The 27,225-nt window shown below is 48.8% G+C and overlaps 1 protein-coding gene across 1 annotated transcript in view; it reads left to right on the top strand.

The window, feature by feature from the left end:
• The window catches only part of LOC135056375 (uncharacterized), a 113,731-nt gene that overhangs the window by 45,584 nt on the left and 40,922 nt on the right, over positions 1-27,225 (top strand). The window contains exons 8-11 of the mRNA XM_063961454.1: positions 11,907-11,940; positions 22,474-22,681; positions 23,845-23,981; positions 24,563-24,754. Of these exons, the coding sequence (XP_063817524.1) occupies positions 11,907-11,940; positions 22,474-22,681; positions 23,845-23,981; positions 24,563-24,754 (571 nt within the window). The remainder of the gene's footprint in view (positions 1-11,906; positions 11,941-22,473; positions 22,682-23,844; positions 23,982-24,562; positions 24,755-27,225) is intronic.

Genomic DNA, 27,225 nt, shown 5'->3' on the forward strand with positions numbered 1-27,225 from the left:
ATGAGGATTAGATAATGGTTCCTTTCAGTTATTTGTCCACCTCTTTCAGGTGTGTCCTGCAGACTACCCTTTATTTTGTATACCTTCCTAGTGGTATACAAGATGGACCCCAGTTCAGGTGAATGTCAGGTGTACCCTGCGGGTCACCTTTACCATAGGGGTGATGAGAGCCTATGTTCCCTCTGAGTCTGGATGCTGGATGGTGTCTATGGAGTATGATCAGTGCGGCGTCCCGCCTGTCATACACCTTCTGTGTGCAGCACTGAGGTGTGAGAGAGTGGGCTGTGTGCACTGACACTTACCGCCGTGGACAGGATTTTCTGCTGCCTGTCGCCGGTGAGCCGCGTCTCTGCTGTTCCCCCCTCAGGCTGTCAGTCCTCCGTTACCTCCGTCTTTCTTAGTAGATGTTCTCCCCAGCGGCAAAAGTAGTGTATAGGAAGGCCCCAGACTTGTATCAGGAAGCGTGTTTCTCTCACACAGATCCCTCCAGTCTTCCCAGGCAGTCTTTTGCACAGTCCTACACCCCAGCCAGTATAAATTTCTCATACGTCCTAGAGGATGCTGGGGTCCACTTCATGACCATGGGGTATGGACGGTTCCGCAGGAGACATGGGCACTCTCAAGACTTTTCAATGGGTGTGAACTGGCTCCTCCCTCTTTGTCCCTCCTCCAGACCTCAGTTTTAGTAAATGTGCCCAGGCAGACTGGATGCACTACAGGGGAGTTCTACTGAGTTTCTCTGAAAAGACTTATGTTAGATTTTTTATTTTCATGGAGTACTGCTGGCAGCAGTCTCCCTGCTTCGTGGGACTGAGGGGGCAGAAGTAGGAACCAACTTCCTGAAGAGTTTCATGGCTCTGCTTCTGGCTCACACCATTAGCTCATACTTGCCTACATTGTAGGTCTCCTCTCCGGGAGAAGCCCGGAGAGGAGACGCTGCAGTAGTCTTCGGGGGGAGCAGATGGTGACATCACCAAGCCCCGCCCCCACACCGACAAATGCCGCTGGTCCGCTGGAAGGGGGCGGAGCTAACTTCCTCACCCGACGGACACGCAAAAACGGGAGATTCTCTCTCCATACTGCTCGCATCACGAAGGTGCGATCAGGATGCGGGAGACCTGCCCACTCTCCAGGGAGTGCGGGAGGCTACCCCAAAAAACGGGAGCCTCCCACAGCTTCCAGAGGAGAGTAGGTAAGTATGCATTAGCTCCTGAAGGGTACTGAACGCTAGCCGCGTCTAGATGCTCACTCCCACAGTACGCCATCACCCCCCTCACAGAGCCAGAAGTCAGAAGACAGGTGAGTGTGAGAAGATAGATCTTCAATCAAGTAAATTGACGGCTGAGGTACCGCGTGGCTGGCAGGAGCACAGCGCGCCATTGCTGCCCACACACACAGGCACTGCAGGGCGCAGGGGGGTGCCCTGTGCAGCAAAATACCTAAATAAACTGGCTAAAAGGGGGCATAAGATGCCTAGGCACAGCCCTACCCCCGCCAGTATAAATATTATGTGAGATCTATTATGTGAGCTTCTTCCTCAGGCAGCCAGCACACTGCAAAATTTTCTCTCCTCGGGCTGCAGAGACACAAGCGAATTTGGAGCTTTACAAGTGTGTTTACTGTGTAAAACAGCGCTGCATGTCAGTGGGCATTTTGTGTTCACAGGCATTAGATACTGGCGCTGGGGTTGTGAACTGGCTGCTCCTAAACTGTGTCCCTCTGACAGATTTTACTGTGGGTCTGTCCCCTATAAGTCCCAGTGTGTCTGTGTGGGTGTTGTACATGAGTGTGACCTGTCTGAGGCAGGGAGTTCTTCCCCAGAGGAAACCATTTTAGGGACACAGAGTTGTAATGTGGTGGCGCTGCCAACACACCAAGAGCCTGCAGGGGTGTAATACGTGATAGTATGCATCATATCAATAGGAGATTAGATAAGTCTGAATCTCATACAGAATGCTGGAGAAAATCTGTGGAAGATGTGAATTTTCAGGGTTCTGTTCTTCCATCCGCAGGCGACCGCTCTGGGTCACATAAGAGACCGTTTGCAAATATTGCAAATACTGATACCGACACGGACACTGATTCCTGTGTCGACGATAGTGACTCCATGGAAATAGATCATAAATTGGCAAAAAATATACAATATATGATTGTGGCTATAAGGGAGGTTCTGGAAGTCACGGAAGCTGCTCCTGTACCTCAGGAGAAGGCTTATTTCTATAAAGAAAAGAAATCTAAGGTCACTTTCCCTCCTTCCCACGAGCTGAATATTCTCTTTGAAGGGATGTGGGTGAATCCCGAAAATAGATTTTGTGTATCCCAAGAGAATACAGATAGCGTATCCTTTCCCTGTAGAGGACAGAAAAAAATGGGAGTCACCCCCTGTGTTAGACAGTGCACTGTCCAGGTTGACAAAGAAGATAATTCTCCCTGCACCTGGCACGGCTTCGGTAAAGGAGCCGGCAGACCGCAAAATGGAGACTACATTATAATCCATTTATGTTGCCAATGGTACGCTGCTCAGGCCCACAATTGCGCATGGGTATGTCGTGCGATTGAAAAATGGTCAGACAACTTGTCATCGGAAAATGACACGATTGATAAGGATGAGATACTCCTAAAGTTAGGTAATATCAAAGACGCGGCCGCATACATGCTAGAAGCGATGAAAGATATTGGACTCTTGGGTTCATCAGCCACTACCATGGCAGTATCGGCTCAGCGGGCGTTATAGATTCTCCAGTGTAACGCGGATGCAGATTCCAAAAAGAATATGGAGGCTCTCCCATATGAAGGTGAGGCCTTATTTGGCGATAGGCTGGATGCGTTAGTCTCAGCGGCTATTGCAGGTAAGTCGACGTTTTTGCCTTATGCCCCTGCACCGGGAAAAAAGACACATCCCTCTCACATGCAGTCCTTTCGGCCCAACAAATACAAAAAGGCCAGAGGTTCCCCCTTCTTTACAGGTAGGGGAAGGAGAAGAAGACAGAAGCCCGCAGCATCTCCGGGATCCCAGGAGCAGAAGTCAACCCCTACTTCTGTCAAATCTACAGCATGACGCTGGGGCTCCCTTGCGAGAGGCGGCTCGGGTGGGGGCACGTCTGAAACTGTTCAGTCAAGGCTGGATTCAATCTGGCCTGGACCCCTGGGTTTTGCAGATAGTATCCCAGGGGTACAAGCTGGAGTTTCAAGACGTTCCCCCATGCCGATTTTTCAAATCAACCTTCCCAGCTTCTCTTCCAGAACGAGAGGCAGTAACCGCGGCAATTCATAAATTATGTCAGGATCAGGTCATAGTCCTGGTACCTTTGTCACAACAAGGGGAGGGGTTTTATTCCAGCCTCTTTGTAGTTCCGAAGCCAGACGGCTCGGTCAGACCGATCCTAAACCTAAAAAATCTGAATCTCTACTTGAAACGGTTCAAGTTCAAGATGGAATCACTCAGGGCAGTGATTTCCAGTCTGGAGGAGGGGGATTACATGGTGTCAGTAGACACAAAGGATGCTTTCCTGCATGTTCCCATTTATCCTCCTCACCAGGCTTATCTGAGATTCGCGGTTCAGGATTGCCATTACCAGTTCCAGACGTTGCCTTTTGGTCTCTCCATGGTGCAGAGGGTATTCACCAAGGTGATGGCAGAGATGATGGTCCTCCTTCGTCAAAAAGGAGTCAATATAATTCCTTATCTGGACGATCTCCTGATAAAGGCAAGATCCAGGGAGCAGTTGCTACAGAACATCACACTCTCCCTGTCCATACTCCAACAACACAGTTGGATCATAAATTTTCCAAAGTCACAGTTGGAACCGATGACAAGATTGTCTTTTCTTGGGATGATTCTGGACACAGAAGTTCAGAGAGTTTTTCTTCCGGTGGAAAAGGCTTTGGAAATCCAGAAAATGGTAAAACAGATATTGAAATCATCAAGTGTGTCGATCCATAAGTGCATTCGGTTGTTGGGGAAAATGGAGGCGGCCTACTAGGCCATACAGTTTGGCAGGTTCCATGCCAGAGTATTCCAGTGGGACCTGTTGGACAAGTGGTCCGGATTCCACCTACACATGCACCGGAAGATAGTCCTGTCGTCAAAAGCCAGGATTTCGCTCCTGTGGTGGCTACACAGTTCGCACCTACTAGAGGGACGCAGGTTCGGGATTCAGGACTGGGTCCTGGTAACCACGGATGCAAGTCTCCAAAGCTGGGGAGCTGTCACTCAGGGGAAAAGCTGCCAAGGCAGATGGTCAAGTCAGGAAGCCTGCCTTCACATAAACGTGCTGGAATTGAGAGCCGTTTACAACTGCCTTCGACAAGCGGTACATCTTCTTCAAGATCATCCCGTGCAGATCCAGTCGGACAATTTAACAGCAGTCGCGTACATAAACAGGCAGGGTGGAACGAAAAGCAGAGCGGCAATGGCAGAGGTGACAAAGATCCTCCTCTGGGCAGAAAGACATGTAAAGGCTCTGTCGCCAATTTTCATTCTGGGAGTAGACAACTTGGAAGCAGACTTCCTCAGCAGACACGATCTTCATCCAGGAGAGTGGGGCCTCCACCAAGAAGTCTTCGCAGAGGTGACAAGTCTTTGGGGAGTTCCTCAAGTAGACATAATGGCATCTCGTCTCAACAAGAAGCTTCAGAAATATTGTTCCAGGTCGAGAGACCCTCAAGCAATAGCAGTGGATGTGCTGGTGGCCCAGTGGGTATTCCAATCAGTGTATGTCTTCCCTCCACTTCCGCTGATCCCAAAAGTTCTCAGGATCATAAGAAGAACAAGAGTTCGGGCAATCTTCATTGCCCCAGACTGGCCAAGGAGGGCTTGGTACCCAGATCTTCAGAAGTTGCTCATAAAAGATCCTCTGCATCTTTCTCCTTGCGAGGGCCTGCTGCAGCAGGGGCCGTGCGTGTATCAAGACTTACCATGGATACGTTTGACGGCATGGCTGTTGAGCGCCGGATCCTGTCCCGAAAGGGTATTCCGAAAGAAGTCATTCCCACACTCATTCAGGCCAGAAAAGGAGTATTGTCGAAACATTACCACCGTATTTGGAGAAAATATCTGTCTTGGTGTGAATCCAAGAAGGCTCCTACGGAAGAGTTTCAGTTGGGACGTTTTCTCCATTTTCTGCAGGCTGGTGTGGAGGCGGGCCTTCGATTGGAGTCAGTCAAGGTCCAGATTTTGGCCTTGTCAATTTTCTTCCAAAAACAATTGGCCGCTCTTCCAGAGATTCAGACCTTTGTGAAAGGGGTTCTGCACATCCAGCCTCCATTTGTGCCTCCAGTGGCACCATGGGACCTTGATGTGGTGTTGCAGTTCCTTCAATCGGATTGGTTTGAGCCTCTACAAGGAGATAGAGTTGAAGTTTCTCACTTGGAAAGTGGTGATGCTTTTGACATTGGCATCCGCAAGGCGGGTGTCTGAATTGGGGGCCTTGTCTCACAAGAGCCCTTACCTGATCTTCCATGAAGATAGGGCAGAGTTGAGAACTCGCCAACATTTTCTTCCAAAGGTGGTTTCATCTTTCCACATAAACCAACCTATTGTGGTGCCAGTAGTTACTGACACGTTCACTGAGTCAAAGTCTCTAGATGTGGTTAGGGCTTTGAAGATTTATGTCACTAGAACAGCTAGGATACGGAAAACAGAGACTCTGTTTGTCCTGTATTCTCCCAACTAGAATGGGTGTCCTGCTTCCAAGCAGACCATTGTGCGCTGGATCAGAGGTACGATTCAGCATGCACATTCTACGGCTGGATTGCCGTTACCTTCGTCGGTGAAGGCCCATTCTACTAGGAAGGTGGGCTCATCCTGGGCGGCTGCCCGGGGGGTCTCGGCATTACAACTTTGCTGAGCAGCTACTTGGTCAGGGTCAAACACATTTGCTAAGTTCTACAGGTTTGACACCTTGGCTGATGAAGACCTCAAGTTTGGTCAATCGGTGCTGCAGGGTCATCCGCACTCTCCCGCCCGTACTGGAGCTTTGGTATAAACCCCATGGTCATGAAGTGGACCCCAGCATCCTCTAGGACGTATGAAAAAAATAGGATTTTAAACCTACCAGTAAATCTTTTTTTCCTAGTCCGTAGAGGATGCTGGGGACTCCGTAAGGACCATGGGGTATAGACGGGCTCCGCAGGAGACATGGGCAGTATAAAGAACTTTTAGTATGGGTGTGCACTGGCTCCTCCCTCTATGCCTCTCCTCCAGACCTCAGTTAGAGAACTGTGCCCAGAGGAGATGGACAATACGAGGAAAGGATTTTGTTAATCTAAGGGCAAGATTCATACCAGCCCACACCAATCATACCATATAACCTGGAATATATGCAACCAGTTAACAATATGAACAAAACAGTATCAGTCAAAGACTGATCTCAACTGTAACATAACCCTTATGTAAGCAACAACTATATACAAGTCTTGCAGATTTAGTCCGCACTGGGACGGGCGCCCAGCATCCTCTACGGACTAGGAGAAAAAGATTTACCGGTAGGTTTAAAATCCTATTTTCCCTTACGTCCTAGAGGATGTTGGGGACTCCGTAAGGACCATGGGGTTTATACCAAAGCTCCAAACCGGGTGGGAGAGTGCGAACGACTCTGCAGCACAGATTGAGCAAACGCGAGGTCCTCATCAGCCAGGGTATCAAACTTGTAGAACTTTGCAAAAGTGTTTTAACCCGACCAAGTAGCTGCTCGGCACAACTGTAAAGCCGAGACACCTCGGGCAGCCGCCCAAGAAGAGCCCACCTTCCTAGTGGAATGGGCTTTTACCGAATTTGGTAACGGCAATCCAGCCGTAGAATGAGCCTGCTGAATCGTGTTACAGATCCAGCGGGCAATAGTCTGTTTTGAAGCAGGCGCCCCAACCTTGTTGGCTGCATACAGGACAAACAGAGCCTCTGTTTTCCTAACCCTAGCCGTCCTAGCTACATAAATCTTCAAGGCCCTATATCCAGGGACTTGGAGTCCTCCATGTCACTCGTAGCCACAGGTACCACGATAGGTTGGTTCATATGAAATGAAGACACCACCTTAGGCAGAAATTGAGGACGAGTCCTCAACTCTGCTCTATCCACATCGAAAATCAAGTAGGGGCTCTTGTGAGACAAGGCCGCCAATTCGGACACCCGCCTAGCAGATGCCAAGGCCAATAACATGACCAACTTCCAGGTGAGAAATTTTAACTCAACCGTTTGAAGGGGTTCAAACCAGTGAGATTTAAGGAACTGTAACACCACGTTAAGGTCCCAGGGTGCCACTGGGGGCACAAAAGGAGGCTGGATGTGCAGCACTCCCTTTACAAAAGTCTGGACTTCTGGGAGAGAAGACAATTTCTTCTGAAAAAAATATAGATAGGCTCCATTAAAGTACAGATTTCGGCCCTAACGTCAGGCCCATATCCACTGTCTGTAGGAAGTGGAGAAAACGGCCCAGATGGAAATCCTCCGTAGGAGCATTCTTGGCTTCACACCAAGATATATACTTCCTCCAGATACGGTGATAATGTTTCGCCGTCACCTCCTTCCTAGCCTTTATCAGAGTAGGTATGACCTCCTCCGGAATACCTTTTCCAGCTAGGATTCGGCGTTCAACCGCCATGCCATCAAACGTAACCGCGGTAAGTCTTGGAACACGCAGGGCCCCTGCTGCAACAGGTCCTCCCTGAGAGGAAGAGGCCAGGGATCTTCTGTGAGCATTTCCTGAAGATCTGAGTACCAGGCCCTTCGAGGCCAGTCTGGAACAATGAGTATTGTCTGTACTCTATTTTTTCTTATGATCCTCAAAATGTTTGCGATGAGAGGAAGAGGAGGAAACACATAGACCGACTGAAACACCCATGGTCTACTGCTACTGCCTGAGGGTCCCGGGACCTGGCACAGTACCTCCAAAGTTTCTTGTTGAGGCGTTACGCCATCATGTCTATTTGATGAATACCCCAGAAACCCGTTACCTCTGCAAAGACTTCCTGATGAAGTCCCCACTCTCCTGGATGGAGATCGTGTCGGCTGAGGAAGTCTGCTTCCCAGTTGTCCACTCCCGGAATGAAGACAGCTGACAGAGCGCTTACATGATTTTCCGCCCAGCGAAGACTCCTGGTGGCCTCCGCCATCGCGACTCTGCTCCTTGTCCCACCTTGGCGGTTTACATGAGCCACGGCTGCGACATTGTCCGATTGAATTAGAACCGGTAGGTTTGCGAAGAAGATTCTCTGCTTGTCGAAGGCCGTTGTATATGGCCCTTAATTACAGCACGTTGATGTGCAGACAAGCCTCCTGGCTTGACCATATTCCCTGAAAATGTCTTCCTTGCGTGACTGCTCCCCATCCTCGGAGGCTCGCGTCTGTGGTTACCAGAACCCAGTCCTGAATGCCGAACCTGCGACCCTCTAGAAGGTGAGCACTGTGCAGTCACCATAGGAGAGATACTCTGGCCCTGGGGGACAGTGTAATTGTCTGATGTATTTGTAGATGGGACCTGGACCACTTGTCCAGAAGGTCCCACTGAAAAAGTCCTTGCATGAAACCTGCCGAATGGCCTCGTAGGCTGCCACCATTTTTCCCAGAACTCGAGTGCATTGATGAACTGACACTCTTTTTGGCTTTAGCAGGTCTCTGACCAGGGTGGTCATTCCGAGTTGTTCGCTCGCAAGCTGCTTTTAGCAGCTTTGCACACGCTAAGCCGCCGCCTACTGGGAGTGAATCTTAGCTTCTTAAAATTGCGAACGAAAGATTCGCAATATTGCGAAAAGACATCTCTGTGCAGTTTCTGAGTAGCTCCAGACTTACTCGGCATCTGCGATCAGTTCAGTGCTTGTCGTTCCTGGTTTGACGTCACAAACACACCCAGCGTTCGCCCAGACACTCCTCCGTTTCTCCAGCCACTCCCGCGTTTTTCCCAGAAACTGTAGCGTTTTTTCCAACACGCCCATAAAACGGCCTGTTTCCGCCCTGAAACACCTACTTCCTGTCAATCACACTACGATCGCCTGAACAAAGAAAAAGCCGTGAGTAAAATACCAAAGTACTTAGCAAATTTACTTGGCGCAGTCGCAGTGCGAACATTGCGCATGCGCACTAAGCGGAAAATCGCTGCGATGCGATGAAATTTACAGAGCGAACAACTCGGAATGACCACCCATGTTCTGGAGATCCTGGGCTTTTTCCGATGGGAGAAAAACCTTCTTTCGTTCCGTGTCCAGAATCATGCCTAGGAACAATAGTCGAGTCGTTGGAACCAATTGCGACTTTGGCAGGTTGAGAATCCATCCGTGCTGTTGTAGCACTCTCAGGGAGAGCGACACGTTCTTCAGCAATTGATCTCTTGATCTCGCCTTTATCAGGAGATCGTCCAAGTATGGGATAATTGTGACTCCTTGCTTGCGCAGGAGCACCATCATTTCCGCCATCACCTTGGTGAAAATCCTCGGGTCCGTGGAAAGCCCAAACGGCAACGTCTGAAACTGGCAATTTTAAAATATTGTTCGGTGTGCCGCAAGTAAAAAAAGATTGAAAATCACTGCACTAGAGCATGAGACTGCTCACATCACATTGTTTACTATTAATCAGTAATTCTTCTGTGGTGCAGATATAGTAATTATCACAGATACTTAAATAGCTGGTATTATTTTAGTGTATTATGACATATAAAGCACATTGCAGCTATCAGTTATGCCATTTGCTCATTATCAATTATATATGTTCAAAGATATTATGGCATACACATTCATCCGTTTTTCATATTCAATCTAGAATCCAGTCATGCTCTGCTGGATAGCTATTACATAAGATACAGCCAGGCTCTGTCAGTGGATATATATCAGTGGACTCTCCACTATCCACCGGCACTATTAACATGTAATAATCATAATATGCCTTCTCATCCATTCACTAGTAGTAAAGCCACATCTCTCTCATAAGTGGAAGCAGCTTTGTTTTATACAGTCATATATATTCTTTTAACATTCATATATTTTGTGTACACACACGTGGACCCCAGCATCCTCTACGGACTAAGAGAAAAGGATTTACCGGTAGGTAACCAAAATCCTATTATTCCGTTCTAACAGATAATAGCACAGGGGGTAAAGCCCACTCTGGGCCTCTTAACGAATCAAGCTAGGTGCATGTACACATTTACCATTGTCCCTAGTGTGGAGTGGTCACTCTGCTGTGCCTGAGACCACCTAGTCCCATTCCATAATATATCGAGCACTCCTAGCTCGCTCCACCACATATACAGGGCTGTGCATTCCACCCTTTGTCAGGAACTGATTGTACATCTAACTCCATCCAGGAGAGCACAGGTAGTTGTGTCTATTTACCCTTCATGGACAGGACCCAGATGTGACATCAAGTGAGGGCGTAAGATGTCTTCCGCCCTTACAGCATGTTAAGATTTTCTTCAATCTCCATAAAATTTAGGGTATTTTTTAATTCTCTCTCTTGTGGACGTTTTACAAAAACAGGTCATTCAGTTTGTGCATCCTCTGCCATATGGACACAGATCTGAAATGCACTGAAAATGTCCAGAGAATGAAGAGGGCCACCTACCCCCAGAAACACATCCCCCTGACCAAAGACCTAACGTTCTGATTAAGTTAAAACAGAGAGATCACTTTTTGCTGAAAAAAAATGCCTGGAAAATGAGGAAAGGAGACTAACAAGATAGAACCCATAACTCCGAACCTCTTCTAGCTGCAGACATAGTTAACAGGAAAGCAACCTTCTAGGAAACTAATGTTATCTCCACGGAATCCAACAGTTGGAAAGGAGGAAGCAGCAGAGCCATCAGCACCAAGCTGAGGTCTCAGTGATCTATGGGACGGATGTATGGAAGCTGCACAGGACTCTTTCGCTGCAAGGTCGGCACTTCAGGCAAATAACTCCATTTTCTGTGAAAGGGCTGAGAGCTAGAGTAGAGCTTCACATTCCCTTCCATACTCTCTTGCAGAACAGCAGAAACCAGTCCCAATGAAAAAAGGAGGGAACCCATTTCCCAACAGTTAACAGCGCTTTCAAACACTGGGAAACCTTGTCTGAAACGGGTTTTGGAATAATAAGCCTGGTCTGTACTACACTGCCAGAAAAATCCCTAGCTGAAAGGATTACCGCTTCACAACCAGGGTATTAGAGCCCATTGAGGTAAACCTTAGAGATAAAAGGGCCACTGACTTAAGAGATCAAGAATTTGAGGCAAATTCAGCAGGAGGCCCTCAGCAATGGCAAAGATGGTTATTTCCAGTACCCGTAGAACCATACCATCTGCCTTTACCTTCTTGAAGACCCACGGAAGTATCGCTACCGAAGGTAAAAGGGAGATCTGATGATATCCCCAAATAAAAACGACAGACCATCTATGACAAACACCTGCAGAACTCCGATCCTAGAGCTGGATTCCACCTTGTGGTTCAACTGAGATGCCATCACATATTGTTGCCCATATCTACTCAGCATGTGAAAACTCTTCTAAATGGAGATACAATTTATAGGGGTGAAGGGTTTATGGGCTGAGAAAGTTTGTTTACTCATCTCTGTGATGGCTGGAATGTTTCACTCCACCAAGTGCATGACTTTGTCCTTCTCATTGTAAGCCATGGTGTTTTTGGACTAAACCATAATGGCCTCTTCCTTGCAAGACAACTGGAGATCAGAATGTGGAAAACCACTTTGGCTTCCAGCATGTTGACCCTGTAGACTAAATTGAATTTGGTGCCCCACACGCAAAAGCTAGCTTCCATGTTACTACTGATGGATCTATTCCAGGTGCTCACCTGGCTCAAATAGAGTTCTTGTGACTTTTAGGAACCAGATGACATCATTACCGTGAGAAAGTGCAGAACACACAAGTCTTGTGGTCTCAGTATAACTCTGATTTCATTTCATTAGAGTATGGTTATGTCTTTTGTAGCTCTCACAATATGAATATTCATGAACACTTATCAGTAACTTTGAACATTGTCACTGGCGGGTAGTATTATTCTACGTAAAACTACTTAAAACTATTAATATTAATTGCTTGGAAATACATCATCATCTTCTCCTAGTGGAATGTAGGCCACATCTGCAACAATAAATTGTTACATATACCTGGCAGAACCAGATATCTCCAGACATCCTTGCCTTCCAGATTATTCCCAGCATCTAATATTTATTTCTCTTACATCCTAGAGCATGCTGGGGACTCCGTAAGGACCATGGGGTATAGCAGGAACGTGCAGTCAGGGGAGGCAGGGGAGGCAGTGCCTCCCCTGTCATTCCTGATTAAAAGAATACAAAAAAGATAGTTATGACACATATTGTGTGTCATAAGTATCTCTTTTATATCATTTTAATGTTTTCACATGTAAAATTGCTTTTGTGCGGCACCGAGAACGGTGCCTCCGGCTGTGCGTTGCAAGCGGGCGAAATCAGGGGGCGGGCAGGGGGTGGGGCCAAGCAAAGGGCTGTAAAAGCCCATTGAAAAAAGTAATACAAGCGGCACCTGTGTTAGTGCCGCAGAACAGTAGGGGCACTGTGATTGGCTGTCACTGCCAGCGCTTTACGGGGGAACATCTAAACGACGTACACAGAAGTACTCACTGGGACCCGGCGCCTCCTCCTTGTGCTTGATGTCGCTGCCACTGGCGCGTCCAGATCCCGGTCTCCACACAGGCCCAGCTTCAGTTTGAATGACAGTAGATCGCGCCGGCTGGTGCAATAACAAGCACCTGCTGGCTATGCGCATGCGCGGCGGCAGCGCTCCGCGTCACCCTCACTGTCCATCTCCACTTCATGGCAGTAGGGCGGACAGTGCCACTTTATAACCGCAGCGGCACATGCAGTCACCGAAGAGGAGCAGGAAGAGGTGACACGGGCGGGAGCAAGCACACAGCACGGGCTGCGGCTCAACAGCAAGCACCACCATCCACAGCAGTGCAGACAGCCTCAGCATGTACAGCAGCTCCGCAGACATAGACTTCTGTACAACAAGTATGCAGTGATAGTGCGGTACGTGTATTTTTATTTTGTTCAATTGCCATTTCAAACCTGGTCTCTCTTTTCCTCCCGCTATCACCCTCTCTCAATTCTTCTGCCCCTCTCTCCCCATCTCTTTTCTCCCTCCCCTCTCTTCTCCTCACTCTCTGTCTCTCTTACCCCCCTCTCTCCTCTCTCTCCTCTCCTCTCTCTCTACTCTCCTCCACACCCCCTTCTCTCCCTACACTCCCTCTTTCTCTCTGCATACTCTTCTCCCACCCATCTCTCCCATCTTTCCCCACTCCCTCCCCTCTCTCTCTCTCTCTCTCTGTATCCAGTAGGCAGAGAAGGCTGCTGGTTAATATTCCGTCATACAGCCCTAGGAATATGGTAAGCAGAGGGGCAGATTCTATTAGCCACGGAACTGCCATGAGCTATATTCAATTACAGGAGCTACCCAATGCAGTAAGCCCCGGACGCAGAGTAATTCCATAGCTCTTGGCACTTAACCCAGGAGCTATGACTTAACAACAATACATGCGTTTGCTGTGGGCTTACAGCGTGTTGAAATTGGCAAGTAATTGAATAGCCTTGGGGCTTAAACAGGAAGCTGCAGCTGCGCTACACCCATGGCTAATTGAATCTTCCCCAAAGCATAAGTGAATGTCTGATGGCTCGTGAATTTGCCCCTTATTTGTCCTACTCCTACTCAGTCTGTGCTGTATTATTATTATTTGGTACTTAGGTATTAAAGGTATTGGAACACGCAGTCGAAGTATGTGTGGGTACGGGGGTCGAGGGTATTGGTGTTCAGGGTGGTGTTGGGGGGGGGCAGTAGCAGGCATTGGCTCAGCGGCGGTAGAGGTCATCGGCAGGATTTGGCGGACATTATGGCTGTAGTGCCTCACCAGCCACTGACCTCACCGCACGCCGCTGGGGTATAGACAGGCTCCGCAGGAGACATGGGCACTATAAAGAACTTTAGAATGGGTGTGCACTGGCTCCTCCGTCTATGCCCCTCCTCCAGACCTCAGTTGGATCCTGTGCCCAGAGGAGACTGGGTGCATTACAGGGGAGCTCTCCTGAGTTTCTTTGAAAAAGAATTTTGTTAGGTTTTTTTATTTTCAGGGAGCACTGCTGGCAACAGACTCCCTGAATCGTGGGACTGAGGGGAGAGAAGCAGACCTACTTAAGTGATAGGCTCTGCTTCTTAGGCTACTGGACACCATTAGCTCCAGAGGGAGTCGGAACGCAGGTCTCACCCCGCCGTTCGTCCCAGAGCCCCGCCGCCGTCCTCCTCACAGAGCCGGAAGATTGAAGCCGGGTGAGTATAAGAAGAAAAGAAGACTTCTAAGGAGGCAGAAGACTTCAGATCTTCCATGAGGTAAGCCGCTGCACGCCATTGCTTCCACACACTACACACACTACCAGGCACTGATGGGTGCAGGGCGCAGGGGGGGCGCCCTGGGCAGCAATATAAACCTTTAAGTCTGGCAATATGGTTATAGGCTGCGGAGGCAGTAAGTGTATAAATCACCCGCCAGTTTTATAAAATTGAGCGGGACCGAAGCCCGCCGCTGGAGGGGATGGAGCTTGGTCCCTCAGCACTAACCAGCGCCATTTTCTCCACAGAGCACTGCAGAGAAGCTGGCTCCCCGGACTCTCCCCTGCTGAACATGGAGACACAGGGCTGAAAAGAGGGCGGGAGGGGGGGGGCACTTGTAAGGCGCAGTGAGTGTATTACACGGTTTATTATATATAAAAGTACTATATTATCTGGGAATTCTGTTTCCAGTGTCAGTTGGCGCTGGGTGTCTGCTGGCATACACTCTCTGACTCTCCTAAGGGCCTTGTTGGGGAACTGTCTCCTTATAGATATATCCCTGTGTGTGTGGGGGTGTCGGTACGAGTGTGTCGGCATGTCTGAAGCGGAAGGCTCATCTAAGGAGGAGCTGGAGCAGATGATTGTGGTGTCTCCGTCGGCAACGCCGACTCATGATTGGGTGGACATGTGGAATGTTTTAAATGCAAATGTGAACTTATTACGTAAGAGAATGGACAAAGCAGAGTCCAGGGAAAAAGCAGGGAGTCAATCCACGGATTGGACTGCGTCACAGGGCCCTTCAGGGTCTCAAAAGCATCCCCTATCCCAAATAGCAGACACTGATACCGACACGGTTCTGACTCCAGTGTCGACTACGATGATGCAAGGTTACACCCAAGGGTGGCAAAAAGTATTCATTATATGATTATGGCAATAAAAGATGTTTTGCATATCACAGATGACCCCTCTGTCCCTGACACGAGGGTGCGCATGTATAAGGAAAAGAAACCTGAGGTAACCTTTCCCCCATCTCATGAGCTGAACGAGTTATTTGAAAAAGCTTGGGAAACTCCAGACAAAAAACTGCAGATCCCCAAGAGGATTCTTATGGCGTATCCTTTCCCTGCAAAGGACAGGGTACGGTGGGAATCCTCACCCAGGGTGGACAAGGCTTTAATGCGCCTGTCCAAGAAGGTGGCGCTACCGTCTCCAGACACGGCAGCCCTCAAGGATCATGCTGATCGCAGACAGGAAACTACCTTAAAATCTATTTATATGCATACGGGTGCTTTACTCAGACCGGCAATAGCATCGGCATGGGTATGTAGCGCAGTTGCAGCTTGGACAGATACCTTGTCAGCTGACATTGAGACCCTAGACAGGGATACCATTTTATTGACCTTAGGTCACATTAAAGACGCAGTCTTATATATGAGAGACGCTCAAAGAGACGTTGGGCTGTTAGGTTCGAGAGCCAACGCCATGGAGATTTCTGCTAGGCGAGCCCAGTGGACCCGCCAATGGATGGGTGATGCTGACTCAAAGAAGCATATGGAGGTTTTACCATACAAAGGTGAAGTTTTATTTGGGGAAGGTCTCGCGGACCTGGTTGCCACAGCTACCGCGGGTAAATCGACTTTTTTGCCCTTTGTTCCCCCACAGCAAAAGATAACTCCACAATATCAGATGCAGTCCTTTCGGTCGCATAAATCCAGAAGAGGTCGGGGCTCCTCCTTCCTCGCCAGAGGTAAGGGTAGAGGGAAGAGAACACCTGCTTCGGCTGGTTCCCAGGAGCAGAAGTCCTCCCCGGCTTCTACTAAATCCACCGCATGAAGCTGGGGCTCCACTGAGGGAGTCCGCACCGGTGGGGGCACGCCTTCGATTCTTCAGCCAGGTCTGGGTTCTATCAGACGTGGATCCTTTGGTGATGGATATTGTATCCCAAGGCTACAAACTGGAATTCGAAGAGGTGCCCCCTCGCCGATTTTTCAAGTCGGCCTTGCCAGCTTCTTCCCCAGAGAGGGAAGTAGTGTTAGCTGCAATTCAAAAGCTGTGTTAACAGCAAGTGATTGTCAAGGTTCCCCTAGTCCAACAGGAGAAAGGGTACTATTCGACCCTGTTCGTGGTCCCGAAGCTGGATGGTTCGGTCAGACCCATTTTAAATCTAAAATCCCTAAACCTGTACTTGAAAAAGTTCCAATTCAAGATGGAATCGCTCTGGGCAGTGATCTCCAGTCTGGAAGGGGGAGATTTTATGGTGTCACTCGACATAAAGGAAGCATACCTTCATGTCCCCATATATCCTCCTCATCAGGCATACCTGAGATTCGCTGTCATTACCAGTTTCAGACATTGCCGTTTGGGCTTTCCACGGCCCCGAGGATTTTCACCAAGATGATGGTGCTTCTGTGCAGGCAGGGAGTCACAATTATCCCATACTTGGATGATCTACTGATAAAAGCAAGATCGAGAGATCAATTGCAGAAGAGCGTGTCGCTCTCCCTGAGAGTGCTACAACAACACTGTTGTATTCTCAATCTGCCAAAGTCACAATTGATTCCAACGACTCGACTATCATTCCTAGTCATGATTCTGGACACGGAACAGAAGAGGGTTTTTCTCCCGATGGAAAAAGCCCAGGACCTCCAGAACATGATCAGAGACCTGCTAAAACCAAAAAGAGTGTCTGTTCATCAATGCACTCGAGTTCTGGGGAAAATGGTGGCAGCCTACGAGGCCATCCCCTTCGGCAGGTTTCATGCAAGGACATTTCAGTGGGACCTCCTGGACAAGTGGTCCGGGTCCCATCTACAAATACATCAGAAGATAAGCCTGTCCCCCAGGGCCAGGGTGTCTCTCATGTGGTGGCTGCAAAGTGCTCACCTTCTAGAGGGTCGCAGGTTCGGCATTCAAGACTGGGTTCTGGTGACCACGGACGCGTGCCTCAGAGGATGTGGAGCAGTCACACAAGGAAGAAATTTTCAGGGGCTATGGTCAAGCCAGGAGGCTTGTCTACACATCAACATACTGGAATTGAGGGCCATATACAACGGCCTATGACAAGCGGAGAATATTCTTCGCGACCTACCGGTTCTGATTCAATCAGACAATGTCACAGCCGTGGCTCATGTAAACCGCCAAGTCGGGACAAGGAGCAGAGTGGCAATGGCGGAAGCCACCAGGATTCTTCGCTGGGCGGAAAATCACGTAAGCGCTCTGTCAGCGGTCTTCATTCCGGGAGTGGACAACTGGGAAGCAGACTTCCTCAGCCGACACGATCTCCATCCAGGAGAGTGGGGACTTCATCAAGAAGTTTTTACAGAGATAACAAGTCTTTGGGGAATTCCTCACATAGACATGATGGCGTTCCGCCTTAACAAGAAGCTTCGGAGGTATTGTGCCAGGTCAAGGGACCCTCAGGCAGTAACGGTGGATGCCCTAGTGACACCATGGGTGTTTCAGTCGGTCTATGTTTTCCCCCCTCTTCCTCTCATCTCAAAAATATTGAGAATCGTAAGACAAAAAAAGAGTGAAAACAATACTCATTGTTCCAGATTGGCCTCGAAGGGCCTGGTATTCAGAGCTTCAGGAGATGCTCACAGAAGATCATGGCCTCTTCCTCTCAGGAAGGACCTGTTGCAACAGGGGCCCTGCGTGTTCCAAGACTTACCGCGGTTACGTTTGACGGCATGGCGGTTGAACACCGAATCCTAGCTGGGAAAGGTATTCCGGAGGAAGTCATCCCTACTCTGATAAAGGCTAGGAAGGAAGTGACGGCGAAACATTATCACCGTATCTGGAGGAAGTATGTTTCTTGGTGTGAAGCCAAGAATGCTCCTACGGAAGATTTCCATCTGGGCCGTTTTCTCCACTTTCTACAGACAGGAGTGGATATGAGCCTAAAATTAGGCTCCATTAAGGTACAGATTTCGGCCCTGTCTATTTTCTTTCAGAAGGAATTGGCTTCTCTCTCAGAAGTCCAGACTTCTGTAAAGGGAGTGCTGCACATCCAGCCTCCTTTTGTGCCCCCAGTGGCACCTTGGGACCTTAACGTGGTGTTATGGTTCCTGAAGTCTCACTGGTTTGAACCTCTTCAAACGGTTGAATTTAAATTTCTCACTTGGAAGGTGGTCTTGGCATCTGCAAGGTGGGTGTCCGAATTGGCGGCCTTGTCTCACAAGAGCCCCTATTTGACTTTCCATGTGGATAGAGCAGAGTTGAGGACTGGTCCTCAATTTTTGCCTAAGGTCGTTTCTACATTTCATATGAACCAACCTATTGTGGTGCCTGTGGCTACGGGTGACTTGGAGGATTCCAAGTCCCTGGATGTAGTCAGGGCCTTAAGAATCTATGTCGCCAGGACGGCTCGGGTTAGGAAAACAGAAGCACTGTTTGTCCTGTATGCAGCCAACAAAGTTGGCGCTCCTGCTTCGAAGCAGACTATTGCTCGCTGGATCTGTAACACGATTCAGCAGGCTCATTCTACGGCAGGTTTGCCGTTTCCAAATTCGGTAAAGGCCCATTTCACTAGGAAGGTGGCCTCTTCTTGGGTGGCTGCCCGAGGCGTCTTGGCTTTACAGCTTTGCCGAGCAGCTACCTGGTTAGGTTCAAACACTTTTGCAAAGTTCTATTAGTTTGATACCCTGGCTGATGAGGACCTTGCGTTTGCTCAGTCGGTGCTGCAGAGTCGTCCGCACTCTCCCGCCCTTTCTGGAGCTTTGGTATAAACCCCATGGTCCTTACGGAGTCCCCAGCATCCTCTAGGACGTAAGAGAAAATAAGATTTTAAACCTACCGGTAAATCGTTTTCTCCTAGTCCGTAGAGGATGCTGGGCGCCCGTCCCAGTGCGGACAAAATCTGCAAGGCTTGTATATAGTTGTTGCTTACATAAGGGTTATGTTACAGTTTAAATCGGTCTTGGACCGTTACTGTAGTTTGTTCATACTGTTAACTGGTTGCATAGTTCCATGTTATATGGTATGATTGGTGTGGGCTGGTATGAATCTTGCCCTTAGATTACCAAAATCCTTTCCTCGTGTTGTCCATCTCCTCTGGGCACAGTTTCTCTAACTGAGGTCTGGAGGAGGGGCATAGAGGGAGGAGCCAGTGCACACCCATTCTAAAGTTCTTTATAGTGCCCATGTCTCCTGCGGAGCCCGTCTATACCCCATGGTCCTTACGGAGTCCCCAGCATCCTCTACGGACTAGGAGAAAAAGATTTACCGGTAGGTTTAAAATCTTATTTTAATTGGAACATTATTCTATTCTGTTATCAACAGACCTATTCTTCTCACTTGTACAATTATAAATGAATAGTCAGCTTCACTGTTATCTTGCTGAGAGTTCCATCTCGCTCCTAGTAAATTGCTAATGAATAAACCAGGACAGAGAACAATCATGGCTGCCATGAAACATTATGGTTGCTTTCTAAAAATCTGATTCCACACTACCCTCCAAGACCCAGATGGAGAACCACTGTTGAGACTGTTTCTTTGTCAGCCAGTAGCTGAGTGAGCGACACATCCCTGGGGACTGTCTGAGGAGCTTTTCATAAATCTGTTCAATTCCCATGTATGAGACGGATTCGAACGTGGTCACCATCATCCCCAGGGCCATCCTGCAATGGTAAACTGATACTTGTCTGGTAGACAACAGGGGATTCAACAGTCCCTGTAGTGAGAGACATTGGTGGTCATTCCGAGTTGATCGCAGCCAGCAGCTTTTAGCTGCGATCAATAGTCCACGACTATGGGGGAGTGTATTGTAGCTTAGCAGAGTTGCGTTCGCTTGTGCAGCCCTGCTAAGCTAAAAAAAAAAAATCAAGCAGAAGAAGAGTAGCCCTGGACATACTTACCCTGTGTGATGGATCTAGCGATGATGGGCCCGGCTTTGATGTCACACCTCTGCCCTCCGTTGTCCTGGACATGCCTGCGTTATACTCACCACTCTCCGAAAACGCTCTCCAGTGGTCCGGATCCGCTCCTCCACGCCTCCTTGCTGTCAATCTTCTTATCCCATCGGAAGCCGCAACGTAAACCGGTGACCCCTGTCGCCAGGCAACGTCGCACATGCGCATTCCGCACCCGTTCGCACAGCAGCGAAAAACCGCTGCGTGCGAACGGGTCAGAATGACCACCATTGTGTCCATCAGTAAGACCACCTGCTGTAGAGGCATGTTGTAAAGAAGGCCCAGGAAGATCACCTTCTGGTGACAAGTCAGGCTGGACTTGAAATTGACAATAGCCCTGTGAGCCTCTCCAAGGTCTTCGCTGTCTCCAGAGACCACAAGCCCAGAGAATTTGCCTTGATCAGCAGGTACTTCAAGTAAAGGAGGACCATTACCTCTGAGATCAGAGGTCAGCCGTACCTGTCATGACGTTGGAGAATGCTCTATTCACTGAGGCTATTCAAAGAGTACAGCCTGAAAGTGAAAGAGGCCAGAGTGCACAGCAACTCTGAGAAGGCACTGGTGCCCCTCCTTGATCGGAACTTATAAGTATGTGTCCTTCACATCCTTCACATCCGTGGACACCTTGGGCCTGATTCATGGGGGTCATTCCGAGTTGTTTGCTCGCAAGCTGATTTTTGCAGATTTGCACACGCTAAGCCGCCGCCTACTGGGAGTGAATCTTAGCGTCTTAAAATTACGAACGATGTTTTCGCAATATTGCGATTACACACCTCGTAGCAGTTTCTGAGTAGCTCCAGACTTACTCGGCATCTGCGATCAGTTCAGTGCTTGTCGTTCCTGGTTTGACGTCACAAAAACACCCAGCGTTCGCCCAGACACTCCCCCGTTTCTCCGGCCACTCCTGCGTTTTTCCCGGAAACGGTAGCGTTTTTTCCCACACGCCCATAAAACGGCCAGTTTCTGCCCAGTAACACCCATTTCCTGTCAATCACATTACGATCTCCAGAACGATGAAAAAGCCGTGAGTAAAATACCTAACTGCATAGCAAATTTACTTGGCGCAGTCGCAGTGCGAACATTGCGCATGCGCACTAAGCGGAAAATCGCTGCGATGCGAAGATTTTTACCGAGCGAACAACTCGGAATGACCCCCCATGTTTGTATATAAAGCAATAAAAGAAAGTAACTGGGCAAAACCATGTTTTACTGCAGGTGGGGCAGATGTAACATGTGCAGATTTGGGTGGAGTGTGTTCAAACTGAAATCTAAATTGCAGTGTAATAATAAAGCAGCCAGTATTTTCCCTGCACAGAAACAAAATAACCCACCCAAATCTAACTCTCTCTGCACGTTACATCTACCCCACCTGCAGTGCACATGGGGGGTCATTCCGAGTTGATCGCAGGTAGCAACTTTTTGCTGTTCGTGCGATCAACCTGACGCCGCCTATAGCAAAACAAGACCAGCCCTGCAGCTACTTAACTAGTGCGACGGGTCCAGCGATGCAGGTCCCGGATTTGACGTCAGACAACCGCCCTCAAAACGCCTGGACACGCCTGTGTACGCTGGACCATTCCGGGAAACGGTCAGATGACGCCCCAACACGCCTGCCTCCTGTCAATCTTCTTGCGGTCGCCGCTGCGACCGCTTTCCTCCTTCCCGGAGTAGTTGCCCGGCGACAGCGTGCGCAGTCTCAACCGCTGCGTGCGACCGAGTCGGAATGACCCCCCCCGCGGTTTTGCCCATTAGCTAACAAATTTGCTGCTGCGATCAGACCTGAATTACCCCCAGTGTTTCTTTATATGAGACACTATTATATTATTGCTCTGTGATACAGCTGTGGACAAAGATACATTCTGATACAGAGCTTGTGATCATTATAAAGTGTTTATACACCTACAGTATCGCTATATGAGATGGATTATTCATTTACTGACAGTACTGTTCTATGAGTTGTCATATATGTATTATTATATCCTGCATAGAAATGGAGGAGCTTTTTATAAATATTTATTTCCTACTTACTCTGCCACTATTTTTTTTATATATATATATATATATATATGTGTGTATATATATATGTATATATATATATGTATATCTATACGTATATATATATATATATATATATATATATATATATATATATATATATATATATATATATAGATAGATAGATAGATATATAGATATATTATATATAGATATATATACATACGTGCAGGTACCAAATATCTGCGGTATAACTATGGGGAACACTTTGCTTCTCCCTCCCCCTTACCAAGCGCACTTACTCTTTCCGGTCTGTGCGTTCCACCCTCACACTTCCGGTCTGTGCGTTGCACCCTCACACTTCCGGTCTGTGCGTTGCACCCCCACACTTCCGGTCTGTGCGTTCCACCCTCACACTTGCGCTCTTTCCTTTCAACAGCCACTTCCGGGTGTTGGATCAACGCCGAGAGGAGGCATCGCTGTGTCCGGCTGCAGCAGCGGGTAATGGCGCCCTAATATACAGGGGGAGCAGGCTGTGGTGCCATAGTATTCAGAGGGAGTGGCCTGTGGTGTCTTACTGTATAGGGGGAGCAGTCTGTGGTGTCCTTTTATTATTATTATTATACAGGTGGAGCAGCCTGTGGTGTCCTGTTGTTATTATACAGGGGGAGCAGCCTGTGGTGCCCTATTATTATTATAATTATAATTATACAGGAAAGCAACCTGTGGTGTCATTATTATTATATGGGCGGAGCAGCCTGTGGTGTCCTGTTATTATTATTAATATTATACAGGAGGAGCATCCTGTGGTGTCCTGTTATTATTATACAGGGGAAGCAGCCTGTGGTGTCCTGTTGTTGTTATTATTATTATTATACAGGTGGAGCTGCCTGTGGTGTCTTGTTATTATTATTCAGAGAGAGTGATCCTGTGGTGTCCTGTTTTTAGTATACAGGGGGAGCAACCTGTGGCTTCTTGCTATACAGGGTGAGCAGCCTGTGGTGTCCTAATGTTCCAGTACAAGCAGCCTGTGGTGCCATAGTATACAGGATTGAGTAGCCTGTGGCATCCAGCTATACAGGGGGAGCAGCCTGTGGCTTCTTGCTATACAGGCAGAGCAGCCTGTGGTGTCCTAATGTTCCAGTACAAGCAGCCTGTGGTGCCATAGTATACAGGATTGAGTGGCCTGTGGCATCCAGCTATACAGGGGGAGCAGCCTGTGGCTTCTTGCTATACAGGCAGAGCAGCATGTGGTGTCCTAATGTTCCAGTAAGAGCAGCCTGTGGTGCCATGGTATACAGGGGGAGCAGCCTTTGGCTTCTTGCTATACAGGTAGAGCAGCCTGTGGTGTCCTATTATTATTATTATTATACAAGGAGAGTAGTTTGTGGTTCCCTGTTATTATAATATAGTATTACCTGTAGATAGTGATCAGTGGGGACCAGTGTGCAAATTGCACTTAATACGTTGGGAGAAAAACAATACAGCAATACTGGACAATACAATTCAATAAGCAAAACAGCGCTGAGGAGTCTTATGAACGAGGACACAGGAACATCTGAGGGACACAGACACCAGGGCTCTATGTCTGGGGGAAAGGGGGGACTTACTGGTCACACAGTATTACTCAGACTATGTTTTATATGTATAATTTTTATTTTTAGACACCCCAGGTGTCTTTACTACAAATCGTGCATCCTGCATTCTCACTGATTCACTGAGGATAGACAGTGACAGGAGTCACAAGGCTGGGAGGTTAATAAATATCACCCTGAAGATCATCTACCTGCTAACTGGAGAGGTGAGGGGGTCTGGGAGTGTCACAGTGACATCACTACTATCTATAGTAATAATACAGGGACATGACTGGAGAGGTGAGGGGGTCTGGGAGTGTCACAGTGACATCACTACTATCTATAGTAATAATACAGGGACATGACTGGAGAGGTGAGGGGATCTGGAAGTGTCACAGTGACGTCACTTCTATCTATAGTAATTAGTGTTCATTCTACCACCCTGCACAACTGCAAAATCTGTGCAGTTCCTCCTTCCTGCCTGGGTGTCGCTCTCTGCTGTGGTGCTTTTCAGCACACTCTTATCTGTTACTCAGTGCTGTGATACAGACCTGTGTGTGCTGTGAAGAACCAGTGCAGAGAGCGACACCCAAGGCAGGAACAAGGAACTGCACAGGATTTGAAAGGTGCAGGGTGCTAGAATGAACACTAAGTAATAATACAGGGACATGACTGGGGAGGTGAGGGGATCTGGGAGCGTCACAGTGACGTCACTTATATCTATAGTAATAATACAGGGACATGACTTGGGAGGTGAGGGGATCTGGGAGTGTATTAAGTGATATATGATTTCTCCCCCAATACACAGGGTTACACAGTAGTGAAGAAGACATCCGGTGAGTGTCAGGCACCCAGCAGCCGTCCCCATGTGTCAGAAGGACTGAGCAGGACCCAGAGCCCCATCACGGTGCCTCCACCTCACTCACTGATACACGAGAGACACAATGACCAGAAGATCCTGGAACTAACCAACAAAATCATTCAGCTGCTGACTGGAGAGGTGTCTGCTGGGAATGGGACATTATACAGTAACACCAGGGGATGTGTCCGAGGTCTGACTGGAGAGGTGGGAATGGGGCATTATACAGTAACAGCTGGGGACGTGTCCAGGTGGTAACTGGAGAATTGACTGCTGGGAATGGGACATTATACAGTAACACCAGGGGATGTGTCCGAGGTCTGACTGGAGAGGTGGGAATTGGCCATTATACAGTAACACCGGGGGACATGTCGAGGTGGTGACTGGAGAATTGACTGCTGGGAATGGGACATTATACAGTAACACCGGGGGACGTGTCTGGGTGATGACTGGAGAGGTGACTGCTGGGAATGGGGCATTATACAGTAACACCAGAGAATGTGTCTGGGTGATGACTGGAGAGGTGACTGCTGGGAATGGGGCATTATACAGTAACACCAGGGGACGTGTCTGGGTGATGACTGGAGAGGTGACTGCTGGGAATGGGACATTATACAGTAACACCAGAGGATGTGTCTGGGTGATGACTGGAGAGGTGACTGCTGGGGATGGGGTATTATACAGGAACACCAGGGGATGTGTCTGGGTGATGACTGGAGAGATGACTGCTATGAATGGGGCATTATACAGTAACACCGGGGGACGTGTCTGGGTGATGACTGGAGAGGTGATTGCTGGGAGTGGGGCATTATACAGTAACACCAGAGGATGTGTCTTGGTGATGACTGGAGAGGTGACTGCTGGGAATGGGGCATTATACAGTAACACAGAGGGACGTGTCTGGGTGATGACTGGAGAGGTGACTGCTGGGAATGGGGAATTATACAGTAACACCAGGGGATGTGTCTGGATGATGACTGGAGAGGTGACTGCTGGGAATGGGGCATTATACAGTAACACCGAGGGACGTGTCTGGGTGATGACTGGAGAGGTGACTGCTGGGAATGGGGAATTATACAGTAACACCAGGGTTGTGTCTGGGTGATGACTGGAGAGGTGATTGCTGGGAGTGGGGCATTATACAGTAACACCAGAGGATGTGTCTTGGTGATGACTGGAGAGGTGACTGCTGGGAATGGGGCATTATACAGTAACACCGAGGGACGTGTCTGGGTGATGACTGGAGAGGTGACTGCTGGGAATGGGGCATTATACAGTAACACCAGGGGATGTGTCTGGATGATGACTGGAGAGGTGACTGCTGGGAATGGGGCGTTATACAGTAACACCGAGGGACGTGTCTAGGTGATGACTGGAGAGGTGACTGCTGGGAATGGGACATTATACAGTAACACCGGGGGACGTGTCTGGGTGCTGACTGGAGAGGTGACTGCTGGGAATGGGGCATTTCTCTGACGTCCTAAGTGGATGCTGGGGACTCCGTCAGGACCATGGGGATTAGCGGCTCCGCAGGAGACAGGGCACAAAAATAAAAGCTTTAGGACTAGGTGGTGTGCACTGGCTCCTCCCCATATGACCCTCCTCCAAGCCTCAGTTAGGTTTTTGTGCCCGGCCGAGAAGGGTGCAATCTAGGTGGCTCTCCTGAGCTGCTTAGAGTAAAAGTTAGACTTAGGTTTTTTATTTTCAGTGAGTCCTGCTGGCAACAGGCTCACTGCATCGAGGGACTAAAGGGAGAAGAAGAGAACTCACCTGCGTGCAGAGTGGATTGGGCTTCTTGGCTACTGGACATTAGCTCCAGAGGGACGATCACAGGCCCAGCCATGGATGGGTCCCGGAGCTGCGCCGCCGGCCCCCTTACAGAGCCAGAAGAGTGAAGAGGTCCAGAAATCGGCGGCAGAAGACGTCCTGTCTTCAAGAAAGGTAGCGCACAGCACTGCAGCTGTGCGCCATTGCTCTCAGCACACTTCACACTCCGGTCACTGAGGGTGCAGGGCGCTGGGGGGGGGGGCGCCCTGAGACGCAATGTAAACACTATATATGGCTAAAAATACATCACATATAGCTCCTGGGCTATATGGATGTATTTAACCCCTGCCATTTTACCTCATAAAAAGCGGGAGAAAGGCCGCCGTGAAGGGGGCGGGGCCTATCTCCTCAGCACACAAGCGCCATTTTCCCTCACAGCTCCGCTGGAAGGACGTCTCCCTGACTCTCCCCTGCAGTCCTGCACTACAGAAACAGGGTAAAAAAGAGAGGGGGGGGGGCACTAATTTGGCATATAAACATATATAGCAGCTATAAGGGAGAAACACTTACTTATAAGGTTGTCCCTATACATATATAGCGCTCTGGTGTGTGCTGGCAAACTCTCCCTCTGTCTCCCCAAAGGGCTAGTGGGGTCCTGTCCTCTATCAGAGCATTCCCTGTGTGTGTGCTGTGTGTCGGTACGCGTGTGTCGACATGTATGAGGAGGAAAATGGTGTGGAGGCGGAGCAATTGCCTGTATTAGTGATGTCACCCCCTAGGGAGTCGACACCTGACTGGATGGTCTTATTTAAGGAATTACGTGATAGTGTCAGCACTTTACAAAA

Source organism: Pseudophryne corroboree, chromosome 3, assembly GCF_028390025.1.
Source record: "Pseudophryne corroboree isolate aPseCor3 chromosome 3, aPseCor3.hap2, whole genome shotgun sequence".
NCBI classification, from domain to species: domain Eukaryota; kingdom Metazoa; phylum Chordata; class Amphibia; order Anura; family Myobatrachidae; genus Pseudophryne; species Pseudophryne corroboree.